This window comes from Tupaia chinensis, unplaced genomic scaffold, assembly GCF_000334495.1.
Source record: "Tupaia chinensis unplaced genomic scaffold, TupChi_1.0 Scaffold000682_1, whole genome shotgun sequence".
In the NCBI taxonomy this organism is placed as follows: Eukaryota; Metazoa; Chordata; class Mammalia; order Scandentia; family Tupaiidae; genus Tupaia; species Tupaia belangeri.
In genome coordinates this window covers 1,937,976-1,952,455 of record NW_006160205.1, presented here as the reverse complement: position 1 = coordinate 1,952,455, position 14,480 = coordinate 1,937,976, and the positions used below count along the sequence as shown (strand labels likewise).

At 38.1% G+C, this 14,480-nt stretch overlaps 1 protein-coding gene across 2 annotated transcripts in view; it reads left to right on the top strand.

Annotated features, from left to right (window-relative positions):
• The window catches only part of TAFA1 (TAFA chemokine like family member 1), a 593,415-nt gene extending 588,053 nt beyond the window's left edge, over positions 1-5,362 (top strand). For both annotated transcript variants that reach the window (XM_006160360.1, XM_006160359.1), the window contains exon 5: positions 3,734-5,362. In XM_006160360.1, the coding sequence (XP_006160422.1) occupies positions 3,734-3,751 (18 nt within the window). In that variant the 3' untranslated portion in view covers positions 3,752-5,362. The remainder of the gene's footprint in view (positions 1-3,733) is intronic.
• The last annotated feature ends 9,118 nt before the right edge of the window (positions 5,363-14,480 follow it).

Sequence of the window (14,480 nt, the reverse complement as noted above, 5' to 3'; positions counted from 1 at the left end):
AAATACTTTTAAAAACCTTCCTACTTTATAGGTTTCCTCCAAACTAATCATCCTAAGACAAAATTCTCTGAAGTGTTTCCAAGATATATAAACATGTCTCAAAGTGTGATCTAACTTAACATTTTATGGTGTTCATTTTTTTAAGGAGGGTGGAGAGTGTACATGTCGTGCCTTGTCTACACTAGCAGCAAGTGGACTGGCCTGGTTAACAGGGCACAGTGGAAAGGAAAAACTTGAGGATGTTGGCTCCAAGTGATGATACAATCCACAGGGAAAAAGAAAAGAAAGACAAGTGCAATTAGGCAAAAGCTTTCCTTCCAGGAGATTTGGAAGAATATCCCTTAAAAGAGGATGATGAGGCCAGACCTGCCAGGGATGTTCATTCAGGGGGTCCAGAACCAGGCCCGTGCCACCCACCACAAAGAGACAAAAATCAGTGAATAAGCAGAGGAATTTAACCAGTAAGTCCAGCACCAGGGAGAGAGAACTCCGGAATACATAACTGTCTCCGCAGAACTGGACTCATACAGGGGAAGAGATAGTATAAAATACATTTAGAAACAAAGGGCAGGACTAGTAGTAGGCATGGTGGTTAAGGGACTGGAACACACATGGCCAACTCTGTGGTTCAAGTCCCAAACCTGGCAGCCTGAAAGATATACAGGGTGCATATGCGGGTGTGCTCCAAATCCCTAGAGGAGAATGGTGGAGAAGGGATTGCAGCATGGCTATCTTTCCTAGGAGGTGATTTCTCACTTCCTCTTCTCTCTTTCTCCTGCAAGCATACATGCCCTATGGCAAAAAATCTTTTTAAAAAAGGGACCAGCAGCTAGCATAATGGCTATATCGCTAGACTCCCATGTAGTTGACCGCGGTTCGCGTCCTGGACCTGATGACTTAAAACTCATGCCAGGCGTGTATACATGCATGCCCAAGATCCCGAGAGGAGAATGGAGGAGAAGGGATTGCGGCATGGCCATCCCCCCTGAAGGGTGATTTCTCACTTTTTATTTCTCTCTCTCTGTTTGGCAAGCTCATGCACCCTATAGCAAAAACGTCTCCAAAAATTAATTAATTAATTAATTAATTAATTAAAAAGTAAAAAAGAAACAAAGGGCAAGTTGTTTATTGTCTTGGGGCAAAAAATGAAGAAGCTGAAGCAGCAAGGAGGCTTGACACAAGCAGAATACATATAGCATAGTATCAGGGCAGTCACTGCTTGGGAGGCAGTGTCTCTTCTGGAGGTGCAGGGCAGGGCGGAAAGACTGGTTTCCATTCTCTACAAGAGGCTTACAGATAAACAATGATAAATAAGGTAGAATAATCAAATGGTCAAAACAACCCTTAAATTCTGGTTTAGAAGCTTTGCAATGCTTGAACTATTAAAATCTTCTCAGCCAGTCCTATGGGAGGGGCTGGTAAAGTCTTTTCCTTTCCTGTCTCCATAGCTCAGTTGCTGTAAAGTTAGCAAGGTTATTGCTAACTATCATTAGTTAAGTAATAGGCTCCATCTATAGTGAGGGAAGTAACTTAAAGACTAATTCTCCTAAGGCTTTGTCTATTGAAATGGACTGTAAGACTAAGTGCAATATAGAGTTGGTTCTCTTGTGGCTTTGTTACAATAATATCTTGGTAAGTATCGAACAACTTTGGATTTGCTTCAGTCTGATATGTAAATGTATCTCAGACTAGTGAGAAAATTAACAGTGTACAACGTAAAGTGAAATTTTATTTCCTACAAGGGGGAGTTAACAGAACTTAGGTTATACAACTAATCATAATTACTATCTTGTCAAATTGGTGTTTTATGTGGTCATCCCAACGTAAGTCCAGGGCAATCATTTGTGCACACCGTCCTGAGTCCCTCTTCCTGAAATATCTCTGATTTTGCAAATCTCGACCCATTCTAATGACTCCATGGTTTTCTTTCATATTACTGAAAAGGCTAAGTACCAGCTTAGACGTAGTCCACCTTCTTCTTCACTCAATACTCCACTATGTCTGAATTAGTCGCATATGACCTAGAGTCCATTTTACAAGAATACCTTTTTAAGAGACAATAAAGAAAGTACTAAAGAAATAACAGCAATTGCTACCAGGAAAGATAAATGATTGGAAAAAGATGAAAAGACATGGAGAATATTGCAAGATTTAGAGGTTGCAGGAAGAATAGACCAATTTGTACTACTATAGTTGCTCCTGAGTCCAAGTGAGCACATTCATTTCTTCAGCCAACATATTTATTTAATCCTATACTATTTAAATTTAGTGTATTAAAGTCTTGGGGATGTAATACTGAATGTGACAGAGCTTCTGGTCTTCCATAGTAGATGGGGCCTAGAGTTGGGACTAGGATTGGAGCAGAGGCTTTATTAAAAGGTCATTTCACTGGGACCAGCAGAATGAATAATGTTTGTGTCACTGGACTCCAACATAGTTAACCACAGTTCAAGTCCAAGACCCAACGACTTAAAACTCACACTGGGCACATGTGGCGTGCACACCTAAAACCTGACAGAAGAATGGAGGAGAAGGGATTGTGGCGTGGCCATTCCCTCTGGGGGGTGATTTCTCGCTTTCTGTCTCTCTTTCTCTCTCTGTCTCTCCAGCAAGCACACAGACCCAATATCAAAAAATCTCACCAAAAAAATAAGTAAATAAAGTAATTGCAATTCACTTTTATAAATATCACCTCTTTCTTTCCTTCTGATGAAAAAGAGGACAGCATAAACTAAAGGTGATAAAGACCACTGGAATATTGAAAACCAAGTTTGGAAGGATCTACCATTTATAAGAGGATAAGAAAATAAATATGTGGAGCTTTCTCATAAATTCTGCCCATGGCCCAAGCAAATTTTGAACACAAACTTTTATTATTGCTCTGCGTAACCCCAAAAGCTTTAAATGGATTTCTACTCCCGGACTCAGAACAGTCGATTTCTAAAACTATGAAGAATTAAGAGATTATAAGGAAAAATGCCTCATTTTCTAGAACATTAGAGTAGAGATTTTAACTCTATTAAAATCATCATTTATACTCTAAACAAGTGGTTCTCTGTACATGCATCCTTTGAAAGATCTGAGTCTCCAACACCATATTCAAATGGATTAAATGGCATCTACAGTTAGAGAATTATGCTCTTGATCACCCTTGAATATTACCATAGAGTGGAACAGTTCCTTACCTTGCAAAGATTGCCTGTGTTCCTACATAAATGTGATCTAAGCTTAGGAACAACTTTTGCTTATGCCACCCCTCTACTTCTTATAGCAGACCAACTTACAAAGCTGCCAAATGACCTTCTCAATTGACCTATCATCAGATAGACATAAGACTGATTATATAGTTTGCATGGCCCAGTAAAAACTGAAAATATAAAGCTCTTGTTCAAAAAGTATTCATAATTTCAAGATGGCAACAGCAGGACATTAAATCAGAACCCCATGCAACTGCATAGGTTGCACACCTTAAGAGTCACTCTTGGATGGGAGTTGCTCCAAGAGTCTTTCTCTTCAGTGGTGACAAAAATTAATTTAATGTATTGACGAAAATATGTTTTCATCACCATTTGAGAACTACTACTTCAATTTTAAAGATTTTTACTTCAGATCACCTAAAAGAAGCAACATCCTAAAAATTGAAGGTGTCCTCATTTTCTTCATGATCACATTTCTTTGTGTATCTTCGTATTATACTTTTCCTCCTGAAATGTCTGTCTTTCTTTGGTTTCAGATTCACCCAAGAACCTAACAGAACCATTTGTGATAGTAAAGAAAAACCAACTCCATGGAAAGTCATTTGAGAAGTTAAAACACCTTCCTCATTTACAAGCCAAATGGATTTCTTATTTGCACTTTGACTGGCTACCAGATAATCACAGTGCGATTACTGTGTGTAATGAAATAGCCTATCATGAGAAGACTCGGAGTTGTTGGCAACACCATGGAAAGTGGGTTTAACAAAAGAGTTTTCTCAATGAAATTTTTTGGGATTATGAAGAACGATCAACTATCTTCTAATTTGGATCTATAGTTACTTTGTACCATTTGAAATATATGTATATATAATATTTTGAAATATTATATATTCTCTTCAAGAAATGAACAGTACCACAGTTTGAGATGGCTGATATACCCCCTTTGAGTTTTGGATGTTTTGTCTGTTATGTTTTCTTTGTCATTTCTTTTAATATCGGTGAGGAAGACATACCCTTTTGAGAATTCAAGATGGCACTGATACTAGAAGGTCAGCTACCAGTGGACTCCTGGAATTTGAGGCATCATAATGATACTGAATCAAGAACTTCCTTCTGTTTCTACCTGATGGCCCAAGGAAGCACATCGTCCTGTTTTATTGCTTTCTACTCTGTGCGATATTAGCATGCAAGCTTGGCTTACATAACCATACTTTATATTCAATTGATATATAATAACCATTCTAACCTCTTCCAGGAAAATATTTTTAGAACTCCTAGCTTTTCCACAGAAAAGAAAATGAGGATTCTTAAGGGAAAACTGCTCCATCATGCTATTAAGACTCTGACAGAGTTATGGTAGGTTATGGATCCCTGTATTAATAAGTCCTGTAAATACAATGTCTTAAGGCTTTGTATAGCTATCCTAGACTGCAAAAATTCCTCTGATCAAATCCAAAGTCTGGCATCATTAACTACATAGTGCTGTAGCAACAAGTCTTATCATGGCACCTCTTTCTATGTTTGCTTTGCTTTTTCCAAGAGTATTCAGATTTCTTCTGGTGAGATAGGAAGGCTATGAAAACAATTAGGTTTCAGAATGATCTATGTGACCAAATGTTGGACAGCCCTATTAAAGTGGTAAACAGCTTCTTTCTAAACCTACTTGTCCTCTTTATTTGCTTTTTAACTTTTTTTTTTCTCATCCAGATTGGCTTGAACCAAATCCATGATATCCTGGTCAGAGAATCATAGTTCACCAGAACTTCTATGACGTCTTTACTTCTATCACAGCCATTATTTCCTACCCTAATATATTGAAAACCAGAGATGTACTATTTTAACTGTAATGTCCATGTCAGCAAAATGAAATATCTCATCCTATTATTGGGCTTCCATAGTGGTCACTAGATGATACAGATAAGGTTCATGACCTCCAAAAGAAGTTATTATCTATCTTTCCTTCATGAGAATTATTTAGCCGATACAATTAAGCATATTAGTGCTTCCCATTTTTATCACTCATCCTATCATCTCCCATATATATCCTTTTTTATCTAAACTGTATCCTTTGGAATGCATATTGCTAGGGCCTATTACTACATCAGCCCCACAATGGGTCCTGTAATCTGCACTTGTTAAACTTCAGGTGAAGTCAAGAGCCTCCTTCATCTCTACCAAGATGGCTGAAGTCTCATTGAATGTATACACACTCTAACCAGTTATACTGACTCTGCTTCTTGAAGCCCTATAAAAGTATCAATAAGGAGAAGTGGAATCCTAGACTTCCCAAACACTTTCACAAATATTTGCTAGAAGGTGGCATAAAATTCCTACTACCAAGTCAGAATTTCTTTTATTTATAGTCCCAGTGCATATACCAAATAATATATTCAAAATTGCCTTTCACCTGTAAGCTTGAAAGAAAAAATGAAATTATAAGCTCCCCCAAAATATCTAAAACAGTACATTCCAAAATGTGGAGAAAATTTGCATAAATCAAATTTAATTTGGAAATTTTTTTAAATAAAATAGAAATATATACTGAAAGAATTGAGCCTCTAATACATTGAAAGAACTATATATCTTCAAGAAAGACTAGAACAGGTGGACTCAGTTAAAAGCTTCCAGAATCCAGGCATGTTGTATGATCACTTGGTTATGGAAGGCACATGCCGTACATAAAAGGAAGCTATAAAAAATTGTTCCTGTGTAAGAACAAAATCATTGCATTGTCATATCTTCAATTTTTCAAAAGAATCAGAAATCTAGATATCTACATAAAATGTTCTAACATAACTAGTTCCATTTAAAAAATACTGTAATAATTATTGCCCTGGGACCAACAGGTGGCACAGTGGTTAAAGTGCTGGACTCCCACATGGGACCGTGGTTCAAGTCCTGGACCCAGAGACTTGAAACTCACAGTGGGTGCATGTACATGCATGCCCAAAGGAGAATGACAGAGAAAGGATTGCAGCATGGCCACTCTCCTGGGGAGTGAGTTCTCATTTTTTATCTCTCTGTCTCTTCCCTTCTTTCCTCAAGGACACATACTCTGTAGCAAAAATCTCTAAAAAGAAAAGTTATTATTGCCCCAAATTCTCTGAACATTTGGGCTTTACTGAGATTAGTGTTCCCTGAAATGCTCTTTTGAAAGCATTGATCCTAAATGGAAATCTAATGAAAAATGAAAAAAAAAAAAGCTATTTCTGTTTGTAAGGCAAGCTATTTCTGTTTGTAAGGCCTCACACAGGAAGATACATCTCATAGTTTACAATATTTGGTGCTCACAGCTTTTCCTATTCTGTAGCCAGAGCCTTTAAATCAGTGAACAAGCTAGTCTAGAGGCTCACATCTTTTAATTCATCTCTCATTGGTCAATTCATAGAGTAGCCTCCCTTAAAAAAGATTTGAGGAAATAAATGGGGTGAAAAAAAATCAGAATCAAGCAACCATCCAATAAGACAGTACAAATATTTGTAAATGTCATCAAATTCAATTTGGATTTATCAAAGTTCCTTACACAAATGTGTGAACCATCAAATTGTGTTTAAATTTAACCAATCCAGTTTGGGAAATTCAGTAGGTACCATCTGCCTATTGAATTTGAACATTTATGGTGTAAAAACTTATATCATGTATTTCTGGTAATAAAGAGCTCAGTGTGGTATGACTAATACTGGTATTGAGCGTGTGCGTCAAATACAATGAATAATATTATAACATAATTAGAGCACATGTGGAAAGTTTAACCCAGACTTTCTCTCGGTGAAAGGGAAATATGGCTAATTTTATAAGACAATGACTTTTGAGTAGGATAAAGGTCATTTGTTGACATTTTTGGGTGATTAGATTTGTCTGTTAATGAACTTGGCAAGCACTTTGAGATGTTTACTATCTGGCCCTTTTCTGTTACAGAATGATGAAGAATGTTTTCACCCGCACACAATTCAGCATCTTTTTTCAATCAAATGGAGTGTAACTTTCACAAAGCAATATAGTGATTTTATAGTGCAGTATATTCTACCACCTTGTCATTGTCATTGATAGGCTAAGTTAAGGAGGGCATACAAATTGTTTATAGGAGATCTGCCACATTCTTCACTTGCATAGGGTATATACTCCTTCCTAGGAGGTTAAATAGCATGTCATAAGATGACTTTTAATTAAGGTTGGCAGTCTCATTTTTAAAAGCTATGAGAGTTTGCTTGTACAAAGTGTATCATGTCTCTTTTTGTGAACTATCTCCCTTCTCAGTGAAAGATTTAGTGTTTAGTGAATTCTAGGATTCCAGCTACCTCCATCTGGCTTGTAACTTAAGAAAATATTGTAACAGTCACTACTAAAAACTGGGGGAATTGTGGCTAGTAACAGCAGTGATCAAATTCGGTATCTTATACCTAGGGGCATAATGCAAAAGTGATAAAATGGAATTGTGTTCACATTTCAAAGTAAATTAAAGAGGAAACCTTGGGACCAGCAGTTGGCATAATGGCTGTCACTGGACTCCCATGTAGTCGACCACAGTTTGAGTCCCAGACCTGGTGGCTTAAACTCACACTGGGCGTGTGTGTATGTGTGCCCAAGGTCCTGAGAGGAGAACAGAGGAGGAGGGACTGCAGTGTGGCCATCCCCCTCGGGGGTGATTTCTCGCTTTCTGTCTCTCTGTCTTTCTCTGTCTTTCTGGCAAGAGCACATGCCCTAAAGCAAAAACCTCCCCCCCCCCAAAAAAAAGAGGAAGCCTTAATTGTACACACACACACACACACACACACACACACACACAAAACCCCCCAATTAAAGGTTTAGAGGTTTAAGAATAAATAGAACAGGGTTTTTTTTCACCTTGTAAAAGATCTCAGGGAGATGCTGTTGGAGGTCACAGCAGTCTCGTGTCATTAGGCCATAAGTTGCTCTCATTTATTATTTTTATTTATTTAGAAGTGTATTTAATTTAAAATAAGTATTAAATTTGCAGGTCAGCAGATGGCATAGCAGTTATGTCACTGGAATCCCACATGGCTGAACACAGTTCAAGTCCCAGACCCAGTGGCTTAAAACTCATGCCAGGCATGTGTGCATGCGTGCCCTAAATCCCAAGAGGAGAGTGGAAGAGAAGGAATTGTGGCATGGCCTCACCCCTAGGAGATGATTTCTCACTTCCCCTCTCTTTCTCTCAGTCTCTCTCTCCAGTGAGCACACATGCCCTAAGACAAAAACCTCAACCCCCCCCCAAAAAAAAATTAAACTTGTTTACTTATTTTGGCAGCTACTTACATTATTTAAGAATTAATAATGATCAGTCACCAAACACAAATGTCAGGACCAGCTGTATCTGATTATATGTATAGTCCAGACAATGTTTCTCCAGCCCTGATTCTCACCTGTTTAGAGAAGCTATAACCCAAGAATAAATTTCAAACATGCAACAAGAAAAAACCCAAAGCCAGATTTTGCCTAAGATGGAGTTTATCAACCATTAGGCCATACGACATGGATTTCTGGCCATACTGCATGGAGTAGATTGTGAGTAACTTCTTGCTATTAATAGTTTGCAAAGAAATGTTTAAGGAATTAGAATTGGTTTAAAGCATTCCTCAAATAGGACCTGAAAGGCATGTATGCCTGTAGAAGCTAGCCAGGGAACACAAGATAGGTAAGCAGGGCCACCTGCAGTGCCTAAGCATATTCTGGTTAGAGATGAGACCCTGGCATGCTGCAGTGTACTGTAGCCAGACTTCTGCTGTCATGTAGTATTAGGGAGTCAAATTCTTCTAATTTTTTAAAGAACATTTTAAAATTCATATGTTAACATTAAATCTCCAATTTTACATATGTATAGTCCGCTGAAATTTTGTCAAAAGATGTAATGGAAAACTGCTCTATCCATGAAACATCCGTTTACACATCCAGCCCTAAATTACAGTATTATCACATATTTGCATTCTCATGTGCTTTTGGTGGTGGGAAAATGGACAGAAACAGAGCTAGCTAGTTCTCAGTCAATTGCATCTCCCTCAGCCCAGCTTACCGATGCCACCGAGGACACCACGCATACAGCTCACCCAGCAGTTGTCCGCTATCAGGTGCATGCCAAGGTCACAAAAAAGGGCCCATTACTGCACTAAGGTGGATAGTCATTTTCCATAGGCCCTGACTTTAGGGTAGCCAAGGTTTTGTGGGATCAAAAGTGACAGACCAGAGAGATGCATAGTAAGGTTGGCAGATCCCACCAGCTGGTGCAAAAACGACTTGAGAAGCTTATACATTTACTCAAAAGAATGCCAGATATCAGCTGCTCATTAAAATGACTCCCTCTTCTCCTTCTAGGTTCCACACACAACCTCTTACATGAGATATCATGTGGGACCCCTTGCCTGTAATGAAAGACCATTGTTTGCACACATACCTGGACTCCACGTGAATCCTTATTTTATTTGGTCCTGATGTGGATCTACCCGAGATGGGAAGACAGAGAAGTCCTTGGGATTTCTGACCTTACCCACCCCTGCCACTCACCTCACCACCATCACATTTCCTCTTCTCTTTTCCCCTTCACATTTCAGACCTCCAAGACATCTGTGTATTGAAAAGAGCCCTCCGATTGTTCAACTGCTTGCTTTCCACTCAGCCTAGAAAAGCCTGCAAATTTTCTGAGTTCTCATGTCTGTAAAATGGAGATCATTATGCAAAATTTAAATGTTGTGGAAGGCCTTGGAAATAGAGAAAGTGGACATATTTTACAAATATAAAGCAGTATATAAGCAATTATTTATTATTAGTCTCAGATTATTGTTACTCTAGTGTCATCTGAAACTCTCTGATCAATTCTAGCCCCTTCCAAGGCAAATGAACCTGAAAAGTACAGCCAAAGTATTATTTCCCCTCTTATTATAAAAAAACTCCAAGACGAGACAAAAATTCAATTGCATAAAACTCCATCTGCTAACACCAATGCCATTGCATTTAAGCCACTAGAAATATTAACTAACTTTGAATTTGTCAGGTAGCATGTGACCGGTGGCTATCACACTGGCCAGCACTGTTTTCTTCAGCCTTCAAGAAGTCCCTGGTGGCTCTGAACCCTTATTGCCCAAAGCGATAACCTTTTCATAAACATATACTTGACAGACTTCCTTTGTTTTCTTGCCTTATTTTCTCACTTATCTCTCAATTGCACTTTTTTTCTTTTCATTATTTTATTTTATACATTCAATCACTGTACATCAGTACAACCTGTAAAATGAATTACCCAACATGAATATACTTCACACCAGTCTAATTGAAGATATCATACACATTATCATCAACAGAGTGGTCACCTTGCCTTAGGTGAGTCTCTCCATAATGAAGACCTCAGGACAAGGAATTCAATCAAGAAGTGTCAAATGCTTGCCCCAAGGTCTTCACATAGAGAGACCCGCCTAAGGCAAGGTGACCACTCTGTTTCCAAGATGGAGAAGAGATTGACAGTCATACAAGGAAAAATGAGAGAACCAGTAAGGTTTTTATAGTGATTAGGAACATACATGAAGCACATACCTGTGAAAGCCTGAGGACAGAACAGGGAATAATACAGTTCCTTTCATGGAGGAGCTGATGACTCAAATTCAGGTCTCAGTGACATCAGTCGATTGTCATTCAGTGAACCTAATAATACATCATGTTGGTAAAGCAAGCATATGGCTATGTGTTCTCCCTTAGAAGTAATTCACAGAGAGAAAGTTATAGTTTCATGTGATTCGAGTCTGCTCCAATGAGACCTACTCACATTGTCCATAAACAAAATTCAAATTGAATTATTAATGAGAAGGTTTCAAATTTGTCTCTTAATCCTGATATTTTCTTTAACCAAGTGGTAAATAAAGCATGGCATCCTAGTAAATACCTTTGGGTAAAAGGATCCTGATTTGTAGTCTTTTTTTTTTTGCATTTATTATTATTTATACATTTAATTGCTATACATCATCTAGATTGTAAACAGACTTTACCCAGCATGCTATACACTGCAGTCCAGTCCAGTTGAGAATACTATACACATCCTCATCGACAGATTATAAACCATATCTTTGTCCCACTAATGTCTTACCTCTCTATTTTTCCCCCATATTTCCTTTCCTACACTATTCCCCTCCCACACTCTCCTTCCACTTTGTCTCTACTGTCCATAACAATTTTCAGTGCTTTTATGTCCTGCAGTCTTTCTGTCTCTACCATAGAGTACAGAGTATATGTTAAATGGAGACATACAATGTCTATTTTTCATAGCCTGACTTGCTTAACTCAGCAACAAATCTTCCATATTCATCCACTTTCTATAAAATTCCAGGGCTTTACTCTTTTTTATGTCTGAATAATATTCCATGGAGTATATACACCACACTTTTTCAATCCATTCATCTGTTTTGATATTTGGGTTGGTTCCATGTCTTAGCAATCATGAATAATGCTACAGTAAATATAGTTGTGCAAGAACTTTTCTGACCGAGCATTCTCCTGTCCTTTGGGTGGGTACCCAGGAGTGGAATTGCTGGGTTATATGGTAGTTCTATTTGAAGGTCTTTGAGAAGCCTCCGTATTGTTCTCCACAATGGCTGGACCAATTTTCATTCCCACAACAATGTAAGAGTGTTTCACTTTCAGCACATCCCTTCAAGCACTTATCTTTTTCTTACTGTACATCAGTACAACCTGTAAAATGAATTACCCAACATGAATATACTTCACACCAGTCTAATTGAAGATATCATACACATTATCATCAACAGAGTGGTCACCTTGCCTTAGGTGAGTCTCTCCATAATGAAGACCTCAGGACAAGGAATTCAATCAAGAAGTGTCAAATGCTTGCCCCAAGGTCTTCACATAGAGAGACCCGCCTAAGGCAAGGTGACCACTCTGTTTCCAAGATGGAGAAGAGATTGACAGTCATACAAGGAAAAATGAGAGAACCAGTAAGGTTTTTATAGTGATTAGGAACATACATGAAGCACATACCTGTGAAAGCCTGAGGACAGAACAGGGAATAATACAGTTCCTTTCATGGAGGAGCTGATGACTCAAATTCAGGTCTCAGTGACATCAGTCGATTGTCATTCAGTGAACCTAATAATACATCATGTTGGTAAAGCAAGCATATGGCTATGTGTTCTCCCTTAGAAGTAATTCACAGAGAGAAAGTTATAGTTTCATGTGATTCGAGTCTGCTCCAATGAGACCTACTCACATTGTCCATAAACAAAATTCAAATTGAATTATTAATGAGAAGGTTTCAAATTTGTCTCTTAATCCTGATATTTTCTTTAACCAAGTGGTAAATAAAGCATGGCATCCTAGTAAATACCTTTGGGTAAAAGGATCCTGATTTGTAGTCTTTTTTTTTTTGCATTTATTATTATTTATACATTTAATTGCTATACATCATCTAGATTGTAAACAGACTTTACCCAGCATGCTATACACTGCAGTCCAGTCCAGTTGAGAATACTATACACATCCTCATCGACAGATTATAAACCATATCTTTGTCCCACTAATGTCTTACCTCTCTATTTTTCCCCCATATTTCCTTTCCTACACTATTCCCCTCCCACACTCTCCTTCCACTTTGTCTCTACTGTCCATAACAATTTTCAGTGCTTTTATGTCCTGCAGTCTTTCTGTCTCTACCATAGAGTACAGAGTATATGTTAAATGGAGACATACAATGTCTATTTTTCATAGCCTGACTTGCTTAACTCAGCAACAAATCTTCCATATTCATCCACTTTCTATAAAATTCCAGGGCTTTACTCTTTTTTATGTCTGAATAATATTCCATGGAGTATATACACCACACTTTTTCAATCCATTCATCTGTTTTGATATTTGGGTTGGTTCCATGTCTTAGCAATCATGAATAATGCTACAGTAAATATAGTTGTGCAAGAACTTTTCTGACCGAGCATTCTCCTGTCCTTTGGGTGGGTACCCAGGAGTGGAATTGCTGGGTTATATGGTAGTTCTATTTGAAGGTCTTTGAGAAGCCTCCGTATTGTTCTCCACAATGGCTGGACCAATTTTCATTCCCACAACAATGTAAGAGTGTTTCACTTTCAGCACATCCCTTCAAGCACTTATCTTTTTCTTTTTTCTTTTTTTTTTAATCTTCACCATTATGACTGGGTTGGGTGGTATCTCATTATGGTTTTGATCTGCATCTTCCTTATAATGAGAGATGTTGAGCATTTTTTCATATGCTTTTTGGCTGTTCATATGTCTTCCTTGGAGAGTTGTTTATTCAGCTCATTTTCCCATCTTTTAATTGGATTAATCATTTTCTTCCAGGTAAGCCACTTGAATTTCCTGTGTATTCTGGTAATCAGTCCCTTGTCTGAGGCACCGTTAACAGAAATTCTCTCTCATTCCTAGGGTTGTTGATTCAGATTAATTATGGTGTCCTTTGCTATGCAGAAACTTCTTAATCTGATGTAATCCCACCTGTCTATTTTGGGGATTATTGTCTGTGCTTTAGGGGGTCTTGCTTAAGAAGTCTTTGCCTACCCTAGTGTCTCCCAGAGTTTCCCCAGTGTTTTCCACCAGTTGTTTATAGTTTGCAGTCTTAGGTTTAGGTCTTTGATCCACTTTGAGTTGATTTTTGTTAATGGTGACAGATAGGGGTTCAGATTCATCTTTGTGCAGGTGGATACCCAGTTTTTCCAGCACCATTTACTGAAAAAGTTTTCATTTTCCCACTGGATTTACTGGCACCTTTTATCAAGGAGCAACTGGCTGTATGTTTTGGGGTTTATTTCTGGGGTCTTTACTCTGTTCCATTGGTCCTCATGTCTTTTTTTGTCCCAATACCATGCTGTTTTGATTATCACAGCTTTGTAATATATTTTGGGGTCAGGAAGTGAGATGCCACCCACTCCACTCTTCTTGAGCAGGATGGCTTTGGCAATATGGGGTCTTTTATGATTCCAGACAAAGTCTATGATTGTCTTTTCTAGATCTGTGAAGAAAGTCTCTTGTAATTTTATAGTGACTGCATTAAATATGTAGATTAGTTTGGGTAAGATTGCCATTTTGATTATATCAATTCTTCCAATCCAGGAACATGGGATGTCCTTCCACTTTTTTGTGTCCTTTTTAAAGTTTTCACAGTTTTCTTTATAGAGATCTTTGACTTCTTTGGTTAGTTTTATTCCTAGGTACCTTATACTTCTTGTGGTGATGGTAAATGGGATTACTTTCTTCAGTCCTGTCTCTGTCTGCTTGTTGTTTGTATATAGAAATGCTATA